The sequence below is a fragment of the Ixodes scapularis genome, unplaced genomic scaffold (genome assembly GCF_016920785.2).
Source record: "Ixodes scapularis isolate PalLabHiFi unplaced genomic scaffold, ASM1692078v2 PGA_scaffold11__112_contigs__length_91849675, whole genome shotgun sequence".
Lineage (NCBI taxonomy): Eukaryota > Metazoa > Arthropoda > Arachnida > Ixodida > Ixodidae > Ixodes > Ixodes scapularis.
This window is the reverse complement of record NW_024609837.1, coordinates 57,029,824-57,047,994: the sequence shown is the minus strand read 5'-3', so window position 1 is coordinate 57,047,994 and position 18,171 is coordinate 57,029,824. Positions and strand designations below refer to the sequence as shown.

Below are 18,171 nucleotides of genomic sequence, written 5' to 3'. Positions count from 1 at the left end.
TCGGCGGTGCGTCGCTGACCAATTACAGCAGGCGGTGATGTCCCGGTCCCTTGGTACTGCCGTATAGATTAGGGCCCCTGGACTACCGTAAAATATTGAGCAAGTGCCCTTTCAAAATATGGAGATAATCGCAAAAATTGGAGAATGGGCGCTTGTTAGGTCATCAATTTTACCTATATATGTACTGTGCATATTTTTTCAGATGTTGCTAAATTTGGGGTGTGTGCTTAGTATGGAATGGGCGTAGGCTCGGTATTTTATGGCAGTACGGCATTGGGAAGCTCGATGAATACTGTTTTGATCTTTTCTGGTCCCTTTTAATATTTCTGAAGGGCGGCAGACCGTTCCTGCTATTTTAGACAAAGCTTGAGGTAGCTGGCAATAATGATTTAAAATGCCAAGATAGGCTAGGCTATCTTGGCCAAGATAGGCTAGGTGGTGCAAGCTGCCACCCGTTACAAAGGGTGTAGCCATCGCGATCCATCCATCCATCCGATGGCCGAAGTATCGCTACTTTGATTACTAACTTAGTTGGGCACTCTAGGCATTTCTAGTCGTGCACGAGGGTGTTCCAAACCTTGGACAGGGTGTCCCGCACATCTGGTAGTACAACGGTTACAGTCCGCAGCTGGACGATTTCAGATGAGATCGGACAGAGGGTGGCTGGTCAACATTTTTAATTCACTCGACGTTTATGTTTCATTGCCTAATCTATAGTATAAACAACTTCATAAATGTTTTCGCCGGATAGAAAAACAAAACTCTTGGGAGAATATGTAGATTCTGAGAAGGAGGACACTGGCATTTTTTGTGCACCGCAGGTGTCGTCGTGTTTGGTATTAAGTAATTTAAGTAATAGCATTAGGAGAAGTCGACTAATTTTTACAAATGGTGCTTTTCACAAAACATGTTTCGTCTCATCATAGTGGCCAATCTAGAAAGAACTAATCCCCCTATAGTCTGAACCATTTAATATTTCAACTTTAAACGTGTGTAGTCCAGAAAATGTAATGCTTGCTGGGACGCCATATGAGGAGTTTATTGTGGAAAAAAAGAATAAGGACCATTCGCAGAACCAGACAGCGGCAGCCAAGCAGATCCTGACCAAGGCCATCGAGTCTTCGAGGCACACCACCTTCTGGCACTGCAGGCTCATCTTCCGCATTGTGGTGAGCACGTCAAGTGGCAGCATGTCGTGTGGCCAGCATAATGGGGGTTGTTTGGTTCTGGCCGTGGGAAAAGGGTGCACTGGGACATTTTTTCAACATCTATATTCAAATTGAATTGAAGTTGATTTGGGATTCTCACGGATCAGGCCTGGTAGGGAAGCAAAAGCCTTCCTCCAATCCATAGTTTGCAGGAAGTACACACAATTATTGAAAAAAAAAGATACTTACAGAGGAAAAAAAAACATTTGGCATGTTTGTGCGTACTAAATGCACATGCTTCTCTAGAAAAAAAAAATAAAAATGTTAAAACATGCTTGAAAAAAAGTCATCATCACATTTTTTTTTTCATCTTCAAAAAAATATACGGCAAAAGATTAATTCCACAAGCGTTGGAAAAAATATAATGTTTGAAATATAATTCCTTAATTTGCGACAGATATTTGACCTGTTGTCACAAGAAACAGCGCTGGTCTCGTTATTGAAGCACAAAGAATGTGTTTAGATTTGAAATAATAGTCAAAATGCAGGCAAGCTGGTGAACAATCATAATTAAGAATTAAAACCTTGAGTCAGGGTCACAAAAAGGGGACATACACAGCACCATCTCAAAACCAGCACAGCATACAGCTGTCATTTACATTTTTTTTTCCTTGTCTCAAGGTTTTAATTCTTAATTATGTTTAGATTTGCTGACACAAGAAAACAATAAAAATAAATACTAAAAAAAAAAAAATAAAACTGGAAGCACTTTTATTTTAACCTGTTCGCATTTCTACCTTCTCGTTTTCACCCTCTCATTTCAACCCAGCGCAAAACAACTTTCGCTTTCCTCCCTTTCTCACTTAAATTGTTCTCAAAACATACTTTCGGGTTTTGACCATTCTCAAAACAACTTTTCTCATTTTTAGTTTTCTCCTTTCGAACTTTCTCAAAACATACTTTCTGGTTTTGACCATCCTCTAAGATGCTTTTTCTCATACTAACCTTTCTCATTTCAAACTTACTAAAAACATACTTCCTGGTTTTGACCATTTTTAAAACGACTTCTCTCACTTTGACCGTGTACATGATCAGGCCAGGGAAAAATAATAATTTCATTGTACACTCACACGAAAACAAAATAAAGGAACCAATGATATTATGAAGTCCAGGCACCTGAAGCTTTATTGCCCCTTGAAACGCACCTTGGAAAATGACATCTAGAGGTCATGCCAATCCACGGCATGACGGACGACACATAGGCAAATATACAATGATCGTAGATCTGTAGGACCACTCTGACACTGGTTATAAATAATTCGATATCCTCACAGGGCATGCCAGATGTGCATAATTTGTATCCAATGATTTGCGACCGAAATGAAGGAAAAAAGCTGTGCCTGGTAAGAAAGCCCTCAAGCCACGCAACATCCGCACCTGCACATTTCGAAAAAAAAATAGTCGCAGCTCCCAACGCGTTATGGCGTGCACAACCCCCAGCATTGGAGCAATGAATAGCCCCCAATGTAGACGTGCTCATCTCAAAAAGTATGCTTATAATACTCGCATTCTCGACGTGACCACCAAACCCGAATGAACCCAACATCATGATCTCACAATCTTTCTGCAGTGCTTAGAAGCAGTAACTCACGGCGAGCACAATGATCCATCCGCTCCACAAGACGACAAATTAACGACATCGACAACGCCAGAGGAGAAATTTAGTACTCTTGAAATCACGTCACCATGTGCCCAGGTAGCTACGTCAACAGACTCGGGGCAGCACGCAGGTATAAGAAAAATTGTTTCATGGGCTATGCACGATATGGTGCCACTTCACAGCACCTATGTACCAGCTTCGCTTCATCTTCAACCTTCATCTCTCAACTGTTCCTCCTCCTTTCTGTGCCTCACTGTCTTTTGTTCAAATATTGTGTTCAAATGAGAGCAACTTCAAATGAGAAAGGGTCGAAACGCGGAAGGTTAAAACGCGAATGGCGTTTTGCGAATGGGTTAAAACGAGAATGGTTTAAATCTGAAGGGGTTCAAATGAGACAAATATAAATGAGAAAGGGTTGTTAAAACGCGAATGGTGTTTCGCGAATGGGTTCAAATCGGAATGGGTTGTTTCGAGATACACCCGGCACAAAAGCATTGTAAAATTCTGAGTGATGCCCCACCCCATAAAGATAGCCCACCCCTATTTTTGGCTTGATTTCCTGTATTTTCTTAAACGCCGAAAGATAGCCTATTTTTAGTAGTACTGTTGGGATCAATGATGGCCTCGGCGTAAATGCGGCTAGTTGGCTATGGCGGGATGTAAGCTAACTTTACTGACTTGGAAGTACAGTCATCTTTGCTTCATTGCCCCTCACTACCATAACAAGCTTGGAAGGGACATGACCTAAAAATAGCAATGTTTTGGAATTTTTCTTGGCCACCGAAAGTTAGCCCACTCCATATTTTCAGCCGATTCGCTCTTGATGTTAGGGGTGCTATCTCTCAGGATTTTACGGTAGGCATATGTTCAGTGTAAATCTTTTGACATCACGAGAGTTCAAAAATTCTGCTTCCCAAAAACTTACTTCATTGTGGATAAGAGTTTTTCTCTTTTTTTTTATTTTGTTCTTGTATCGATGAAATGGTAACGAAAAGTCGGCTTGTTTATAAAAAATGTTTAGCAGTGAAGGAAGTTGATCTTTTGTTTCCAGTCATTTGTTCTTACCTTCTGCATTTTTCGTTTTGTATTTCTTAATTAAGTCTTGTGTGGGGTCTTCATCTATTCAGTAAAGCTTCTGCTTATAAATATTTGGATGAGTCCTTTGAAAGCTACATCAATAGTATGGTGCCTAGAACTCCGAGGCAAGGTTCTGAGGCAAGGCATCGGCCTACAGATCCTCAGGTGGCAGGTTCGGATCCCGGCCAAGGTGCCCGTAGTCTGACGGAGGCTCATTGTAGAGAAAGTTGCACATAACCAAGATTTCGGTTTGCTCGTCAAAAGATGCTCAGGTGGTTGAAATTAATCCTCCGCTGAAGCATTCTAGATGCGTTTAGTGGGTTTAGCATGTAAAGCCCCAAATTTGGTGCCTGGGACGCGTCTCTAACTGGTGTGTATAGCATTCAATATATGTAAGGTTGCAAAGAGTGCTATAGACTTGACTTAGCTCCTTCATAAGGTTAGATTTTCGCGTCAATTTTCGCTCAGCCAGACATTTAATGTTTTCTTTTATATTCGTTTGCCAGGCAACATTTCACCACTTTCTCAAGTCCAGTTGCTTTAGACCAGTGTAGCCACCACAAATCTCGACGTCTATGTATCGGTATGGTGCCTGGAGCGCGTCTCCGACTGGTGTGTTTAGCGTTGCCACTTTGGGACCACCCATACATCAAAAGTGGTCCCAAAGTGGCAACCAGGGATGGGTAAAATAATGCAAATATGTATTAAAATACAAATACAAAATACTTCATCAAAAATGAATTTAATTACAAATCTAATTACATTTCCAAAAAAGCATTTAAGTACAAGATACAAATACAACCAAATGTATTTGGTCTCCTTCAAATACTTTTCCAAATACATTCCTCAAAATTTGCGTCAGCGACTTCAGGGCACCTGCAACGGGTTCTTGGGTATCTCATTTTCATTTTGCATCGCATACTTGGGAATTAGTGTGCGAGGCTCTAGTAACGTAATAAAATATAATCACAAAAAAAATGTAATAAGCTTGGACGTAATAGGTGAAAAAAGTACAGAGCTTCAGGCAGCTTTTTTTGTCGATTACATTTTGGTATAGACCAACAAAGAACCGAGACGACCAAGACGCGCAGCACTAGCTAGAGAATTTTTTATTGTTGCAACTCGCACCAGTTACGAAAAATCTGGACGACCCGCACATTTAGAATGTTCCAGGCAAAAATATGGATGGAAATCAGGCTTGAAAGCATCACAACTTGTCACAGGCACTTATTTAGCCAGTCTGCCTGTGAACGTCGATTTCGTCACTGTTCTTGCCCTGGACTAGCGTTTGAGGGATGTATTTTCGCCCACAAAATTGTATTTATTTACAATTGTATTTGAAATACCCACGTTTTAGTATTTAAATACACACATCAAATACATTACCCAATTTTCAATTAAATACAAATGCAAAATTCACAAAGTATTTTAAATACGTATTTTGAGTACTTGTATTTGAAATACTGCCCATCCCTGGTGGCAACAAATGACGTCACAGAAGCCGGAGTGTCATGCTGTTGCATGTCTCGATCCTGGCGGTTGGTCGTAGAAATGCTGGCGAAAACCACAGGCGAACGCGAGCGTCGCTGTCGTCACGGCGTTCCAGGCATCCCAACTTCCGGCCGCTTTAGCTTCCGTGGACTGTCACATTGGAGAGCGACCTGCAGCAGAACAGGCATCTGCCGCATACACCACAGCTATTGGGACGCCGCCAGGTTCGCGACCGGTGTCAGCATGACACTTCTATGACATCATCAGGCAGAAATCGAGGGACCACTTTTTTGGACCCGGTAAACACACCAGTTGGAAACGCCTTCCAGGCACCGTAGTATCAGTCTCTGCGTTGCCGCTGCCTGTTGAGTAATTTTCTTTTTACTAAATAATTTTTGTCTTTTGTTTTGTAATATTTATATTAATATTATTTTTGTGATTATTGTTGTTAAAAGATGAAGAAGACGTCTATGGCAGTTGTGTTTCCAATTCTGTGAGTGCCATGATACTGGTTTTCTGGTGTTTGTCGGAAAACCAACGACTGTGTCACTTCCAAACAGGGATAGAAACACAAAATAACAAATCCATGAGCGTCGGAACTGAAAACCTCTCCGAAATGAACGACATCTCGCGAGTGCAACGGCCATCGACGCATTCGGCACCAACCCCAGCAGCCATCACCGACGATTACAACAGTGCCAACCCAACAGGCGATGACCACAAACCAACAGAACCACCAACTGACCAGAACGGCAATGATGATGAGGAACCTGGCGACAATGAAGGGGCTTTTGCGGCGTTCATTAGGCGATTCGACAGGGAGACAACTCCAGAAAGATGGTTGGCCCTGGTGATCGAGTGAAGTAAAGGACCATATGGATGGATGCCCAACGGTTGGTAGCCAAAAATAACAGTCCAGTATAATCGGAAGCATAACCAGAATGTAACGTCGACAACAACGAAAAACAAGTATACCCGGTGGAAAAATTGACAACTGCCTACTCAATCGGGCAACGGTCAGGTGACCGAAGTAAGAGAATGGCCGTTGCCAGCGACCATAACAAATAGCCAACTGGATGCCAGTGTGAAGAATCTGCTGGCTAATAACATTGAGCTGGCCCTTAATCAACAAACTGACCAAAGAAGAACAAGAAAGGTATACAGATAGGAAGTAAACTATCAGGTCATCGAGATGCTCAATCTGGTGATCGAGCGAGAGGAGCTGGAAAAGAAGGGAAATACTCTAGCAGAGCTCAATGATTTGGTTTACGCTTGCCTGCTGACATATGAGGAGGTGACCAAGAAGCCAAAGAAAGAGGTGAACTGGTAGGAGGCCATCAAAAAAAAAAAAAAGATAGAGAAGTTGTGGTCCTCCTTAGGGCCACTGCCTTTGGGAGTACCACGTTCGCGGCGAGATGCTCTACCGCGAAGCGGGTTCGCACTCGCGTGGCATGCTGCTCGTCGAGCGCAATGAGACACCAGTCACGTTGGTAACGGTGATAAACTGTTTATTTACAATGAAACAAAATAACAACAACACAGCGGCTATAAGCTGGTGAACGCCGTCGGTGTGGAGATCGCCCACGGCCGAACGGTCGTTCACAAAGGTACAAAGTACGGGGTAAACGCTCACCGGTGCGCCGGAAGGGTCCCCGTTGTCGCCACCGCCGAATCCCAGGAAGAAGAGAGAAGCGAGACTGCTGTCCGCTGGTTTTAAGATAACCGCGGGGGCGAAGTGGCCAATCTAGGAGCGACACGTCGATCTCCTTTGTGCGGGGGTTCGTTACGGAAATTGCCCCAAGGGGGGAGAGGAGGAAGCCACTCACAGTGGTAAGCAGCGCCGCCTCTCGCTACGCCAGCGCGGCCGCCACGGCGCGCCAAAACGCTGACGCGACAGAATGTTGAGGGATCACAATCCCCACAAAGTTTAGTCAAGAGCTGCAAATCGTCACCAGTCACAAACGGAACAAGGCTCCCACGAGAGCACTAAAACGAATTTGCAAAGCCAGCCAGTACCACTCGAACAACGAGGACCAGTTGAAGAAGCTTGAGGACCAGATCGAAGAGAAAAGGGCGGTCTTTCAGAAAAGACTGGTCATCACGGCAAACCGGACCGAGTATCGGAGAGTGAGGTTCAATCGGTCCACATTCTACCAGAGACTTGACAAAGACCAGGAAAAGATAGACGAGAACATCGATGTTGATGAGGTGATTACTTTCTGGAGAGGAATCTGGGCGACTGATGACGAAGAAGGAGAGCACCAGGAATTGATTGACCTATTGGGCCCAGTGGAGCTTCAGACCCAAGCTGAAGAGGAAAGAGTTGAGTGGGTCATTGAGGAGAAGATCAAGTTCCTGTCCAACTGGAAGACACCAGGGCCCGACGGCGTATTCAGCTTTTTCATTAAAAAGCTGACTGCACTTCACTTTCATCTCACCGACCCAGGGGCGGATGCAGGAATTTCCTGAGGGGGGGGGGGGGTCAGCTGTTGGTCAGCATACCATATGTTTAGGGACCCCCTCCCCCTCTCCCTTGTTTCACGCCCTAAATTTTACGCATGCAGAAATCAAGAGGGGGGTCAGGACATCCAGACCCCTCCTCTAAATCCGCCCCTGCACCGACCTCCTACCGTCAAATCCCGAGAGATAGCCCACCTAACATCAAGAGAAAATCGGGTGAAAATATGAAGTGGGCTAACTTTCAATGTACAATCAAGAAAAGTTTAAAAAAAATGCTATTTTTAGGTTGTGTCCCTTCGAAGCTTGTTGGAACGCGAATACAGCGCAAACGAACGACGGACCAGTAGAAGAGTACCGTAGAAACCCGCGAATAATACAAAACACAATTTGAGGACTGCGAAAAAAACATTTATCCGCGTATAATACGAAACAAAATCAGGACTACGAAAATATTCCAAAGAACGAGCGACGAGCGAGCGCCGACGCAGTGAAATCTTGGCACGGTGCATAAAGCGAGTAACCCAATGTCGGCTCACCAAAGTTCTCATGCAGCAGCTCGGTGTTTACGGCGAGGTGCCGTTTACGTTGCTCTTTTAGAAAGTTAGGGCGAAGTGCCGTTCACGTTGCTCTTTTACAAAGTCGCTGAGACTTGCCTCGACGTCGGCGAACATGCCATTCTTCGGGCTCCTAAAGCTTCTTCTCGTTCCGTTGCACGCAAACAGAGCTTGCTTTTGTCGTCTCCATCCACGGATGCTGCCCTCATTTACGGCGAATTGTCGTCCGGCTGCCCTGTTGCCGATGCCTTCCGCAACCAAAAGGACTTTTTTTTTGAAGGCGGTTGATTATCGTCTTTGCGCCGACGCCATTGCCGAGTCTCACTGTTGACGAATGGTGGCGCCTCGAACATTGTGATTTTAATGATGATGATAGCTGTTGTGAGCGCCTTATTGCTTCGAAACCGAAACTACGTCAAACAGCGTTAGATCGCGCCTCATCGAAGCTGAAAATTGTTAGGACCCGCGTATAATACGAGCCGCGAATTTTACATAGCAAAATTTGAAGAAAAAAAACTCGTATTATATTTGGGTTTTTACGGTATACACAGCACTACTATTACTAGTAGTGGGCTATCTTTCGGTGTTTAAAAGAATATAGCAAATCAATCCAAAAATTGGGGTCGGCTATCTTTCGGGGGTGGGGCATCTCTTGGGATTTTACGGTAGTCAAAGCAGTTGTTGACCCCGAGAAGATTGACGAGCAACTGTACATGGGCACGACATACCTTATCGCAAAGATGAAACGAGCAAACCAGGGCAAAGAGCTATGCCCTATAACTTGTCTCCCGAACATCTACAAGCTGCTGAGCAATGTTGTCACAGCCCTGGTGACGGACCTGTGCGAGGTGAATGAGGTGATCTCGGCCAACCAGATGAGTACTCGAAGAGGCTGCCCAGGCGCCAAACAGCAAGCCCTCCTCAACAAAGTGCTCAGCCAAAAGCACACAACAAGCTGTTTACGTCCTGGATTGATATCCAGAAAGTGTATGACAGCGTCTAACACGAGTACCTGGTAGCCGTACTGTCGAAGTTGGGCATGGCGGAGAACATCATCAAGTTCATCAAGGGGACGCTGGCCTTCCACAGCACCAGCCTGGTTTGTCGTCAGAGCGAGATTGGCCAGGTGAGGATTAACAAAGTTCTCCTCCAGGGTGATGGCCTCTCGCCGTTGCTGTTCGTTCTTGCGTTGGAACCCTTCAGCCGCTGACTTAACCAGAACTGTAAACAATTGCAGATGGGCAACATCGAATGCAACCATTTGATTTTCATCGATGACATCAAATTACTGGCTGACAGAGAAGAGACGCTTATCAGACTTTGTGGCCTAACCGAAAGAACGCTCTGTCCGATGGGACTAAGGGTGAATCAGCAGAAGTCGGCGAGTAACGTCGGAAACAGTGGAGTCTTCGGAGAGATGGTGGACGATCACAGATCACAGAGGTTACAAGTATTTGGGCATCATGGAAGACTCACAAAATCTGGTGACAGATGAGAGCAAGGTCATCGTTACCAACAAGGCCACCGAAAGAACGAGAATGCTCTGTAAGACAAAGCTAAACGCTGCCAACCTATTTAGAGGAATCAACGAATTTGCCTTCTCAACACTCAATTACTATAGTATAGGTCTCCTGCCTTTCAAGCCGAGAGATTATGAAACGGTTCACAAGGAGGTGAGAAAGATCCTGAGCAAGTATAAGGTGACAAGGATTGCGGCGAATATGGACCGGCCATACCTGAAGCGCTACCAACTGGGAAGAGGACTCGCTTGCGTGGTGGAGAAAGCTGAGCTAATGCTCTTGAAAATGTTAAAATCTCTCGAAAATAACCTGAAGACAAGACCGCTGATGGAACAGGAAAAAGAGGAAAAAAACCAGCTTGGACGAATATGTGAGTACCTGAAGGAAAAGTACTAACTTGAAGAGACCAACCTGACTGAGAAAAACATCCGAAAAAAAACAGGAAAAGAGTTGAATAAGGCAATTAAAGAAGAAGATATTGCATGCCATTCTTTTCAATAACGGATACAGTGCCAGTGAAGATGCCCGAGCCGAGGATAACGACGACGACGACAACAGCAGTGTGGTGCCCAGCATTTACGACCGAAGAATGTCATCAATGTGGCTTACGAAGGGCAACACGTCACCACAGCAGGAGGGGATGCTTACCAAATTACAGGGTCGTAACCTGTACTTGGGAAGAATGTCAAAAAGGTGTCCCCACTGCTTCAAGGGCTCAAGGTCGGTGGAACACCTGGCGACACATTGTGGCGGAATGTTGGACCTGTACTACAAGAAACGCCATGATGAAGTCGTCAGATGCCTTCACCTCCTATACACCAACAAGTATGGATTGAAGCAGAGTAAGCTGAGAAATTACGAAGTTGAAAAGGTAATATCGAATAATAGGGTAAGGAAAAAATCAGACCTAAAGGTTGAGACGGAAGTGTCCCTTGAATACAACAAGCCCGACCTGATGATACATGACTGAAGAACGAAGGAAATTACACATTGAGGTTTGCATCACCAACAAGAACATCCTGGCCAAGACCAATTTGAAAAAATCTCAGAAATACGACGTACTGAAAAATGATCTCATGGTAATGTACCCCGGGTGCAAAGTAATTACAGTACCGGTGGTGATGACCTAGGATGGTCTCGTGACAATACATTTCAAAGGTTATGTGAAACAACTCGAAGTCACCGACAGGCTGATGGCATACATGCTGTTGGTAGTCTTAAAGAGAACCTGCAAGAGCATCGTGGAAGACTGCCGAAGAGTGCAAAGAGGGGACCGGCTGTAGGATGAGGTGGACGAAATGATGTCCCAGCTTGAGACGTAGCCTGCTGGGCCAGAACAAGGACTGCCTGGAGCTGAGCTGGTTGGTGTGATATGATTCTGAAGGTTTCCAGCTGAACGTAGAGGGAAAAAAAGTAAATGGTTGATAGTCCAGCAGTGTGTGTCTCTTTTTCTTCACTCCTTGGTTTTTTCCCTCTACGTTCAGCTGGAAACCTTCAGAATCAGTACAAGGAGCTCAGTGGATGCCTAGATGAGCTTCATCTGAAAGGAATTACTTTGATGCATTAAACATATGTTGTTGTTATTATTATAATAATAATAATGATGATGATGATCACCATCATCATCATAGCCGTCACCACCACAACCACCATCATTATCATCATCATCATCCCACTCATACGTCGAAAGTGGTACCGAAGTGGCAACAAATGACATCATGAAAGCTAGCATGTCATGTTGTCAGACACCAGAAATCTAACGATTGGTGCGAGAAGCCTGGCAAAAAGGTATAGGCAAACACGAATGTCGCTGTCGTCGCGGAGTCTCAATTTCTGGCTGTTGAAACTTCCGTAAACGGTGACTCTGTACAATGACATGTAGCAGAACAGACATCTGCCTCATCCACCACTGCCGTTGTGACATTGCCGGGATTGCGGCCAGCGACAGCGCGCCACATCTAAGGCTTTGTCAGGCAGAAGTCGAGAGACTACTTCTTAGAATGCAGTAACACATCAGTTGGGGACGCGTTTCGGGCAGCGCCGGATTGGCTGGCGCGCCGCACTACAGTCGCTTCATCCTTCTTCCACAGCAAATCTTTGCCACGGAGCGGGACTATCACAGCGCCTGCAGCTTTCTGGGCATGGGGGCCGAGTACTCCCACATGGCCGGGGCCCACTACACCCGCATCCTCTTTCTGCTCAGCGAAGGCATGGTGGGTGCAGGAATTCTCTCATTTACCGGGGGCTGTCCAAACCCCTCTGTACGGGATGTCCCCCCAAAAAATTAAATGTACAATGTTTTACAGTGATAGCTGTTGGGGGCTTTTCCCACCACTGAAAATGACATCCGTCGTTGATGTAGGGCGTCCGTCGTCGGAGGTGTTATCACAGGGCTATGCCACAGCTTTAACGACCCGCTTTATATTTAGGGTTTTTGTAGTACCCAATGCCCACTGCACGTGCTCTCTAACAAAATTTATAAAAATTAAAAAAAAATAAAAAGTTAGATGGCTGAATGTTTAGTTACTCTATTGTAAAGGGTATCTCCCTGTATTTGCCAAAGGCGAGACAGTGAGGGAAAAATAGAGGTTTGGGAGGGGAAGGTAACTGAGTTGAGGTTGCCTGACCGGCAACAGAAGTTGGAGGAAGGATGAATATTGTCTCATTCCTTTCACCGGTGAAGAGGCACTTCCCTCACATGGGTCAAAACACGTCGGTCATAACCGGCTCACGTTAACTCCGAATAAAGACCAGCATGAATGGAAATCGAGTAGCAGCGGATGATCTTTTTCGTTGCCGACCTTCCTGGCCAGTACAGCCTGTCGCGATGCAAATTAACTCGTACAAGCTGGAAAACGCTGCCTCCGCACATAGAAAGACGTAGGCTGAAAGTTAATCGACGTGACGTTCGGCAAGATTTCGAGCTGGAAGTATACAGACGTGAAACGGCCCTGCCGGTAAGTCCGCCCCTGCTGAGGAGGCCGACGAACGCAGCTGCTGATGGTGGACCGGAAGCTGTCGGAGGTGCACCAGGTGCTGAACCAAGCGGGACAGCTTGTGGAGGCCTGGCAGGGCTCGATGCACCACAAGGAGGCCCTCAAGGTCTTCTTCCTGGTGCTCCAAGTCTGCCACTACCTGTCGGCGGGGCAGGTGGGTTTCGGACGCTCGGTTTCCGTCGGGCAGTTTCATTAGGGTGCTTGGAATGCATCTTGGACTGGTGTGTCTAGCGTCCTTTTCCTCTCATGCATCGAAAGTGGTATTGAAATTGCAACAAAAAACATTGCGAAAACCAGTATGTCGTGTTGGCAGATGTCGCAATCCTGGCAGTTGGTGTTAAAACTCCCGGCTAAAAGTATGAGCAAACAAAAGCGTTGTCGTCGTCGTCGCAGCGTCCCAACTCCTGGCTGCCGAAGCTTCCATGTCAAGCTGGAGAGCGACATGCAGGACAAGCGTCTACCACATCCACTACCGCTGCTGTGACACTGCCAGGGTCACGGCCGGCGACAAGGGGACGCATCTATAGCGTCAACAGCGAAAGTCGAAGGACCATGTTTTAGGACGCAGTAAACACACCAGTCGGCGAGATGTTCCAGGCACGATAACAATGCCTCTAAATTGTTGGAATGCTCGTGAGCATTTGTCGATCTCGGTACAATGCATAGTGCCGGTGTCTTCTAAAAATATGATGTGAAATGAACCGTGTGAGCAATGTCTAATCACTCCCTTGCTGTGCAGGTGAAGAGCGTGAAGCCTTGCCTGAAGCAGCTGCAGCAGGGCATCCAGACCATCACGTCCCTGCATTCGGACGAGGATGGGGTGCCCGCACACCCGGGGGACATGTTCCACTGGATGCCCAAGGAGCACATGTGCGTGCTTGTCTACCTGGTGGGTCTCCATTCTTCTCATCAAACAGGTGCTGTCCATATTCAGTCGTTACCTTAGAGGCTTACATCGTGGCTTCTCGAACTGGGTTCCCGTGCTCCCGAATTTATTCAGCCAGCCCTGCCCCTAAGTGAAGTGGTTTTTTTTTCTTTAAAAATTAAGCACTATCTTAGCATATTTAAGCAATCTACTGATGCAAAACTATGTTCAAAACACTCCCTAGTGTGCACAATGTTGTTTTCAAAATATGTACACCCGATTCACCAGGCACGACTAACTAGCGCCGTTTTAAGTTTAGGGCACGACTAAGTAGTCGCGAGCTAAACGAGAAATCCGCGACTAACGAGTGATTATGTTCTGCGGTATTCACGAGCGCGAAGGGAGCGGGTGAGTATCTAGTCAGAACTAACAAGCGGAAGCGACGTAGAAAGATAGGTCACGCATATCCGTACTTAAACGCCACTGCGTAAATGGGTATTTTTTCCTATAAAAACTAAACCTTAAATGTTTATCAAGAAAAAAAGTTACAATGAGAGACATATTGTCCGAGACAGAGTTTTACGAAGAAAAATTTAAAACAACGCCAGGGAGAAACACAGAAGCCGCATTGCCAGCGACATAAACAATTATGGAAGCGCCCGTAAATGTGTTTTTTTGCGCCGTCCACTGCCCTGCTGAGATCGCTTTAGCAATATCTCTGGCCTTTGAACATGGCTATTTACGCAATATTTGCTCCTTCGAATCTTTCTAGATGTGTCCCCCAGCATTCCGAGACAGTAAGTGCTTCGTTATAGCGCTGGCGGTCAGCGGTGATACGAGTCGGCCATGGCGCTGAGCCACTAGTCACCCGCTAAACACCGGCTAAGCTAGCCCTACCCCATGACTAATTAGTCGACTTCTTAGTCGCACGGGGTGACTAGGCCCTAAACACGACCGGTAAATACCAAGCGCTCACTTAGCGGCGACTATCGCCTGCCACGTGATCATTTTAGTCGATGACGTCGCTAGTCAGTGGTTAAACAGGCGCTACTCGCGCCTGGTGAATACGAGTGGTAGGTTTTTGCTCCACTTTATTGCATCAGGGTCGAGGCTAGGAGGGGTTCCTTGGCTTTCAGTCGAGCCAGCTATGGGATCCTCGAGATCAAAGAGATTGAGAACCCCTGCCATTGATACCGGCTTTTCTTTAGGCCAAGGGGGCAATTATTTATTTTTCGCTAAATTAATCTTGCCACTTCGGGGCATTTTTTTGTTGCCTTTGTGTCATGTGACAAAGGCAAAGAAACAGAAAAAAGACAATGTCTATAGTTCAACGTAGAAACTGCTGTGGTTCAATGGTCATACCCACTCTTGGAAGAGAAAGCCAATCCTTAATGGTCACAGTCGTTCATTAAGAAGAAACTAAGTCTATCTTGAAATGTTGGGCCTCCTCACATTTAGGGGTTGGTTGGTGGTGACTTCCTTGATCGTAATTTTAACTCAGCCACACAGACTTCTGCCGAATATGTTTGCGTTAAAGTTTGAGAAGCATTGGGATATGTAGTTTATTATGACCAGTGAACTCCTTTATAACAGGTGGCAGAAGCGGAGTCATGGGTGCTGCTCTTTGCAGGTGACGGTGCTCCACTCGATGCAGGCTGGCTACATGGACAAGGCCCACAAGTACACCGACAAGGCCCTCATGCAGATTGAGAAGCTCAAAAGTGAGGCCCTTACTGTGGTGCCTGAAACGCATCTTTGACGGGCGCGTTTACTGCGTCTTCAAAAGTGGTCCCTAGATTTCCGCCAGTTGACATCATCTCAGGTAGCACAGCTCTTTAGGTCCAAAATTTGGGTTTTGTCAGGGAATTTAGGACCTCAAAATGCCGAGATAGACTCAAATTTGACCTAATTTGCCAAACCAGTGCCAAACTTAGGCTTCATTGCTTTCACCTTTAGACATAAATCGCCAAACAGATGCTAGAGTTAGGCTTGACTTCTGGTTGTCTGGTTTTTGTGTGGCAACCTTGGGCCTAAATGGCCCAAGGTTGCTTTGGCGATTATGTGGCAAGCCACTAAAAAACCATAGAAACACCAAAGAAAAGTACTCTTACACTAACTAATGCCTTGGAGCAAAACCGTATCAGGCTCGAGTTAGGCCCCTAAGATTGCCAATCTTGTGCCAAGACAGGTGTTCCTTTGGCGTGTTGCCTGGGATAGAAGTGTCATGTTGCCAGTTGCGACCCTGGCAGTGTCACAGGAGCGGCGGTGGATGCGGCAGGTGCCTGTTCTGCTGCAAGTCGCTCTCCAGCTCGGCAGTCCACAGAAGCTTCAGCAGCTAGGACTCGGGACTTTGCGATGATAGTGACACTTGCATTTGCTCACAGTTTTTGCCTGAACTTGTAGCACCAACTGCCAGGAGTGCAACATCTGACAGCATGACAGGTGGTTCCCGTGTTGTCATTTGTTAGCACTTCAGGACCACTTTTGATGAGTGGGTTGATAGGATTTTTGCTTGGCTCAACCATCCATACACATGATCAAGAATGGGTTGAATTGGGCGCTAAACACCAGTCAAAGACCTGTTCCAGGAATCGTAGCTCGAGTGTCCAAAGCACATCTAATGGTGTGCCTCCCCTTCCCCCAAAGCACATCTAACAGGATGCCTCTCCTCCCCCAAAACTCATCTAATAGTGTGCCTTCCCTCCCCCAAAGCACAGCTGACAGTGTGCTTTCCCTCGTCCAAAGCACATCTAACGGTGTGCCTTCCCTTTTCTTAAAGGACATCCAACAATGTGCCTCCCTCCGCCCGAATCATATCAAACAGTGTGCCTTCCCTCCCCGAAGCACATCTAATGGTGCCTTCCCTCCCACCTGAAGCACATCTAACAGTGTTCCTTCCCTCCCCCAAAGCACATCTAACGGTGTACCCTTCCTACGCCACAAGTACATTTTGCGATCTGTTTTTCTGCCCCTGAAGCACATCAAACAGTGTGCCTTCCCTTCCCTCAAAGCATATCTGACGGTCTGCCTTCCCTCCCTTGAAGCACATCTAACGGTGTGCTTTCCCTCCCCTAAAGCACATCTAACAGTTTGCTTTCCCTCACCCGAAGCACATCAAACTGTGCCTTCCCTTCCCGCAAAGCATATCTGACGGTCTGCCTTCCTTCCCCCGAAGCACATCTAACAATGTGCTTCCCCTCCCCCCGAATCATATCAAACGGTGTGCCTTCCTTCCCCCGAAGCACATCTAATGGTGCCTTCCCTCCCCTCTGAAGCACATCTAACAGTGTTCCTTCCCTCCCCCAAAGCACATCTAACGGTGTGCCTTTCCTACCCCACAAGTACATCTTACAATCTGTTTTCCTGCCCCCAAAGCACATAAAACAGTGTGCCTTCCCTTTCCCCAAAGCATATCTGACAGTCTGCCTTCCCTCCCCCGAAGCACATCTAACGGTGTGCCTTCCCTCTCCCCAAAGCAGATCTAACGATGTGCCTCCCCTCTCCACGCAGTTGTGGACAGCAACCCGATCCTGCACTCATTCCAGCTGCTGCTGCTGGAGCACATCGCCATGTGCCGCCTGGTCATGGGAAACAAGACGCTTGCCATCCAAGAGGTATGCTCAAATGGGAATCGGCTTATTTCTGGGGGTGCCTCTGAAGCTAATCTTTAACAGTGATAGCTGTTATGGGCCCATCCCATTGCTGGAAATGATATGCATTACTCATGTCATAGTAATTGATGTTGTAGTTATTATTATTAAGGAACTTTATTTTCCATTTCGATACATAAATGGAGGAAACAAGGGAAAAAAGCTGTGAGAACAGCTTGACGGAGCCTTTTGCTCCCTTCTAGTGGCATACGCAAAAGTCAAAACAAAGCAACAGTGAAAAACACTGAGAAAACCAACAACGAAGTAAAATACAAAAAGCAAACAGGTCTCGTAAATCGATTCATTTGTTTTTGCCCTACATTAGTTCAGTTCGTAATTCCTGAATTGCAATAGAAATAATATCAATCTTATTTTTTATTAGGGTGTTCAATATAGTAGGAAGTGTGTATTTGAGTGATTGTATTGAATAGTTATGACGCAGTGGCACAGTCCAATGTTCCGCCGACCGAGTTGGGTAGGAAGTTGCGTGTTCTTTTAGCTCCGCAAGGTCTACTAAACTATCCCCATTTATTTTATTTTCTAACTTAAAACTGATAGCGAGCCTGTGCTTGTACATGTTGTAAACAGGAAGTATACCATTTTTTATGAACAGACCTTGGGTGCTAGAGTCGTAAGAAACATTCTCAATGAGACGCACATATTTTTTTTGCAATAGGTATTTTTTGGAGATTTGTGCGGGTGATTGTGCCCCAAAGTAGATAACGCCTCGTCCTGTTTACTCTCGTCTTT

General features: G+C 45.9%; 1 protein-coding gene across 1 annotated transcript in view; it reads left to right on the top strand.

Moving 5' to 3' along the window:
* The window catches only part of LOC8035797 (MAU2 chromatid cohesion factor homolog), a 56,916-nt gene that overhangs the window by 5,584 nt on the left and 33,161 nt on the right, over positions 1 to 18,171 (top strand). The window contains exons 4-9 of the mRNA XM_029966209.3: positions 1,074 to 1,169; positions 12,001 to 12,123; positions 12,905 to 13,060; positions 13,646 to 13,795; positions 15,402 to 15,492; positions 17,282 to 17,385. Of these exons, the coding sequence (XP_029822069.1) occupies positions 1,074 to 1,169; positions 12,001 to 12,123; positions 12,905 to 13,060; positions 13,646 to 13,795; positions 15,402 to 15,492; positions 17,282 to 17,385 (720 nt within the window). The remainder of the gene's footprint in view (positions 1 to 1,073; positions 1,170 to 12,000; positions 12,124 to 12,904; positions 13,061 to 13,645; positions 13,796 to 15,401; positions 15,493 to 17,281; positions 17,386 to 18,171) is intronic.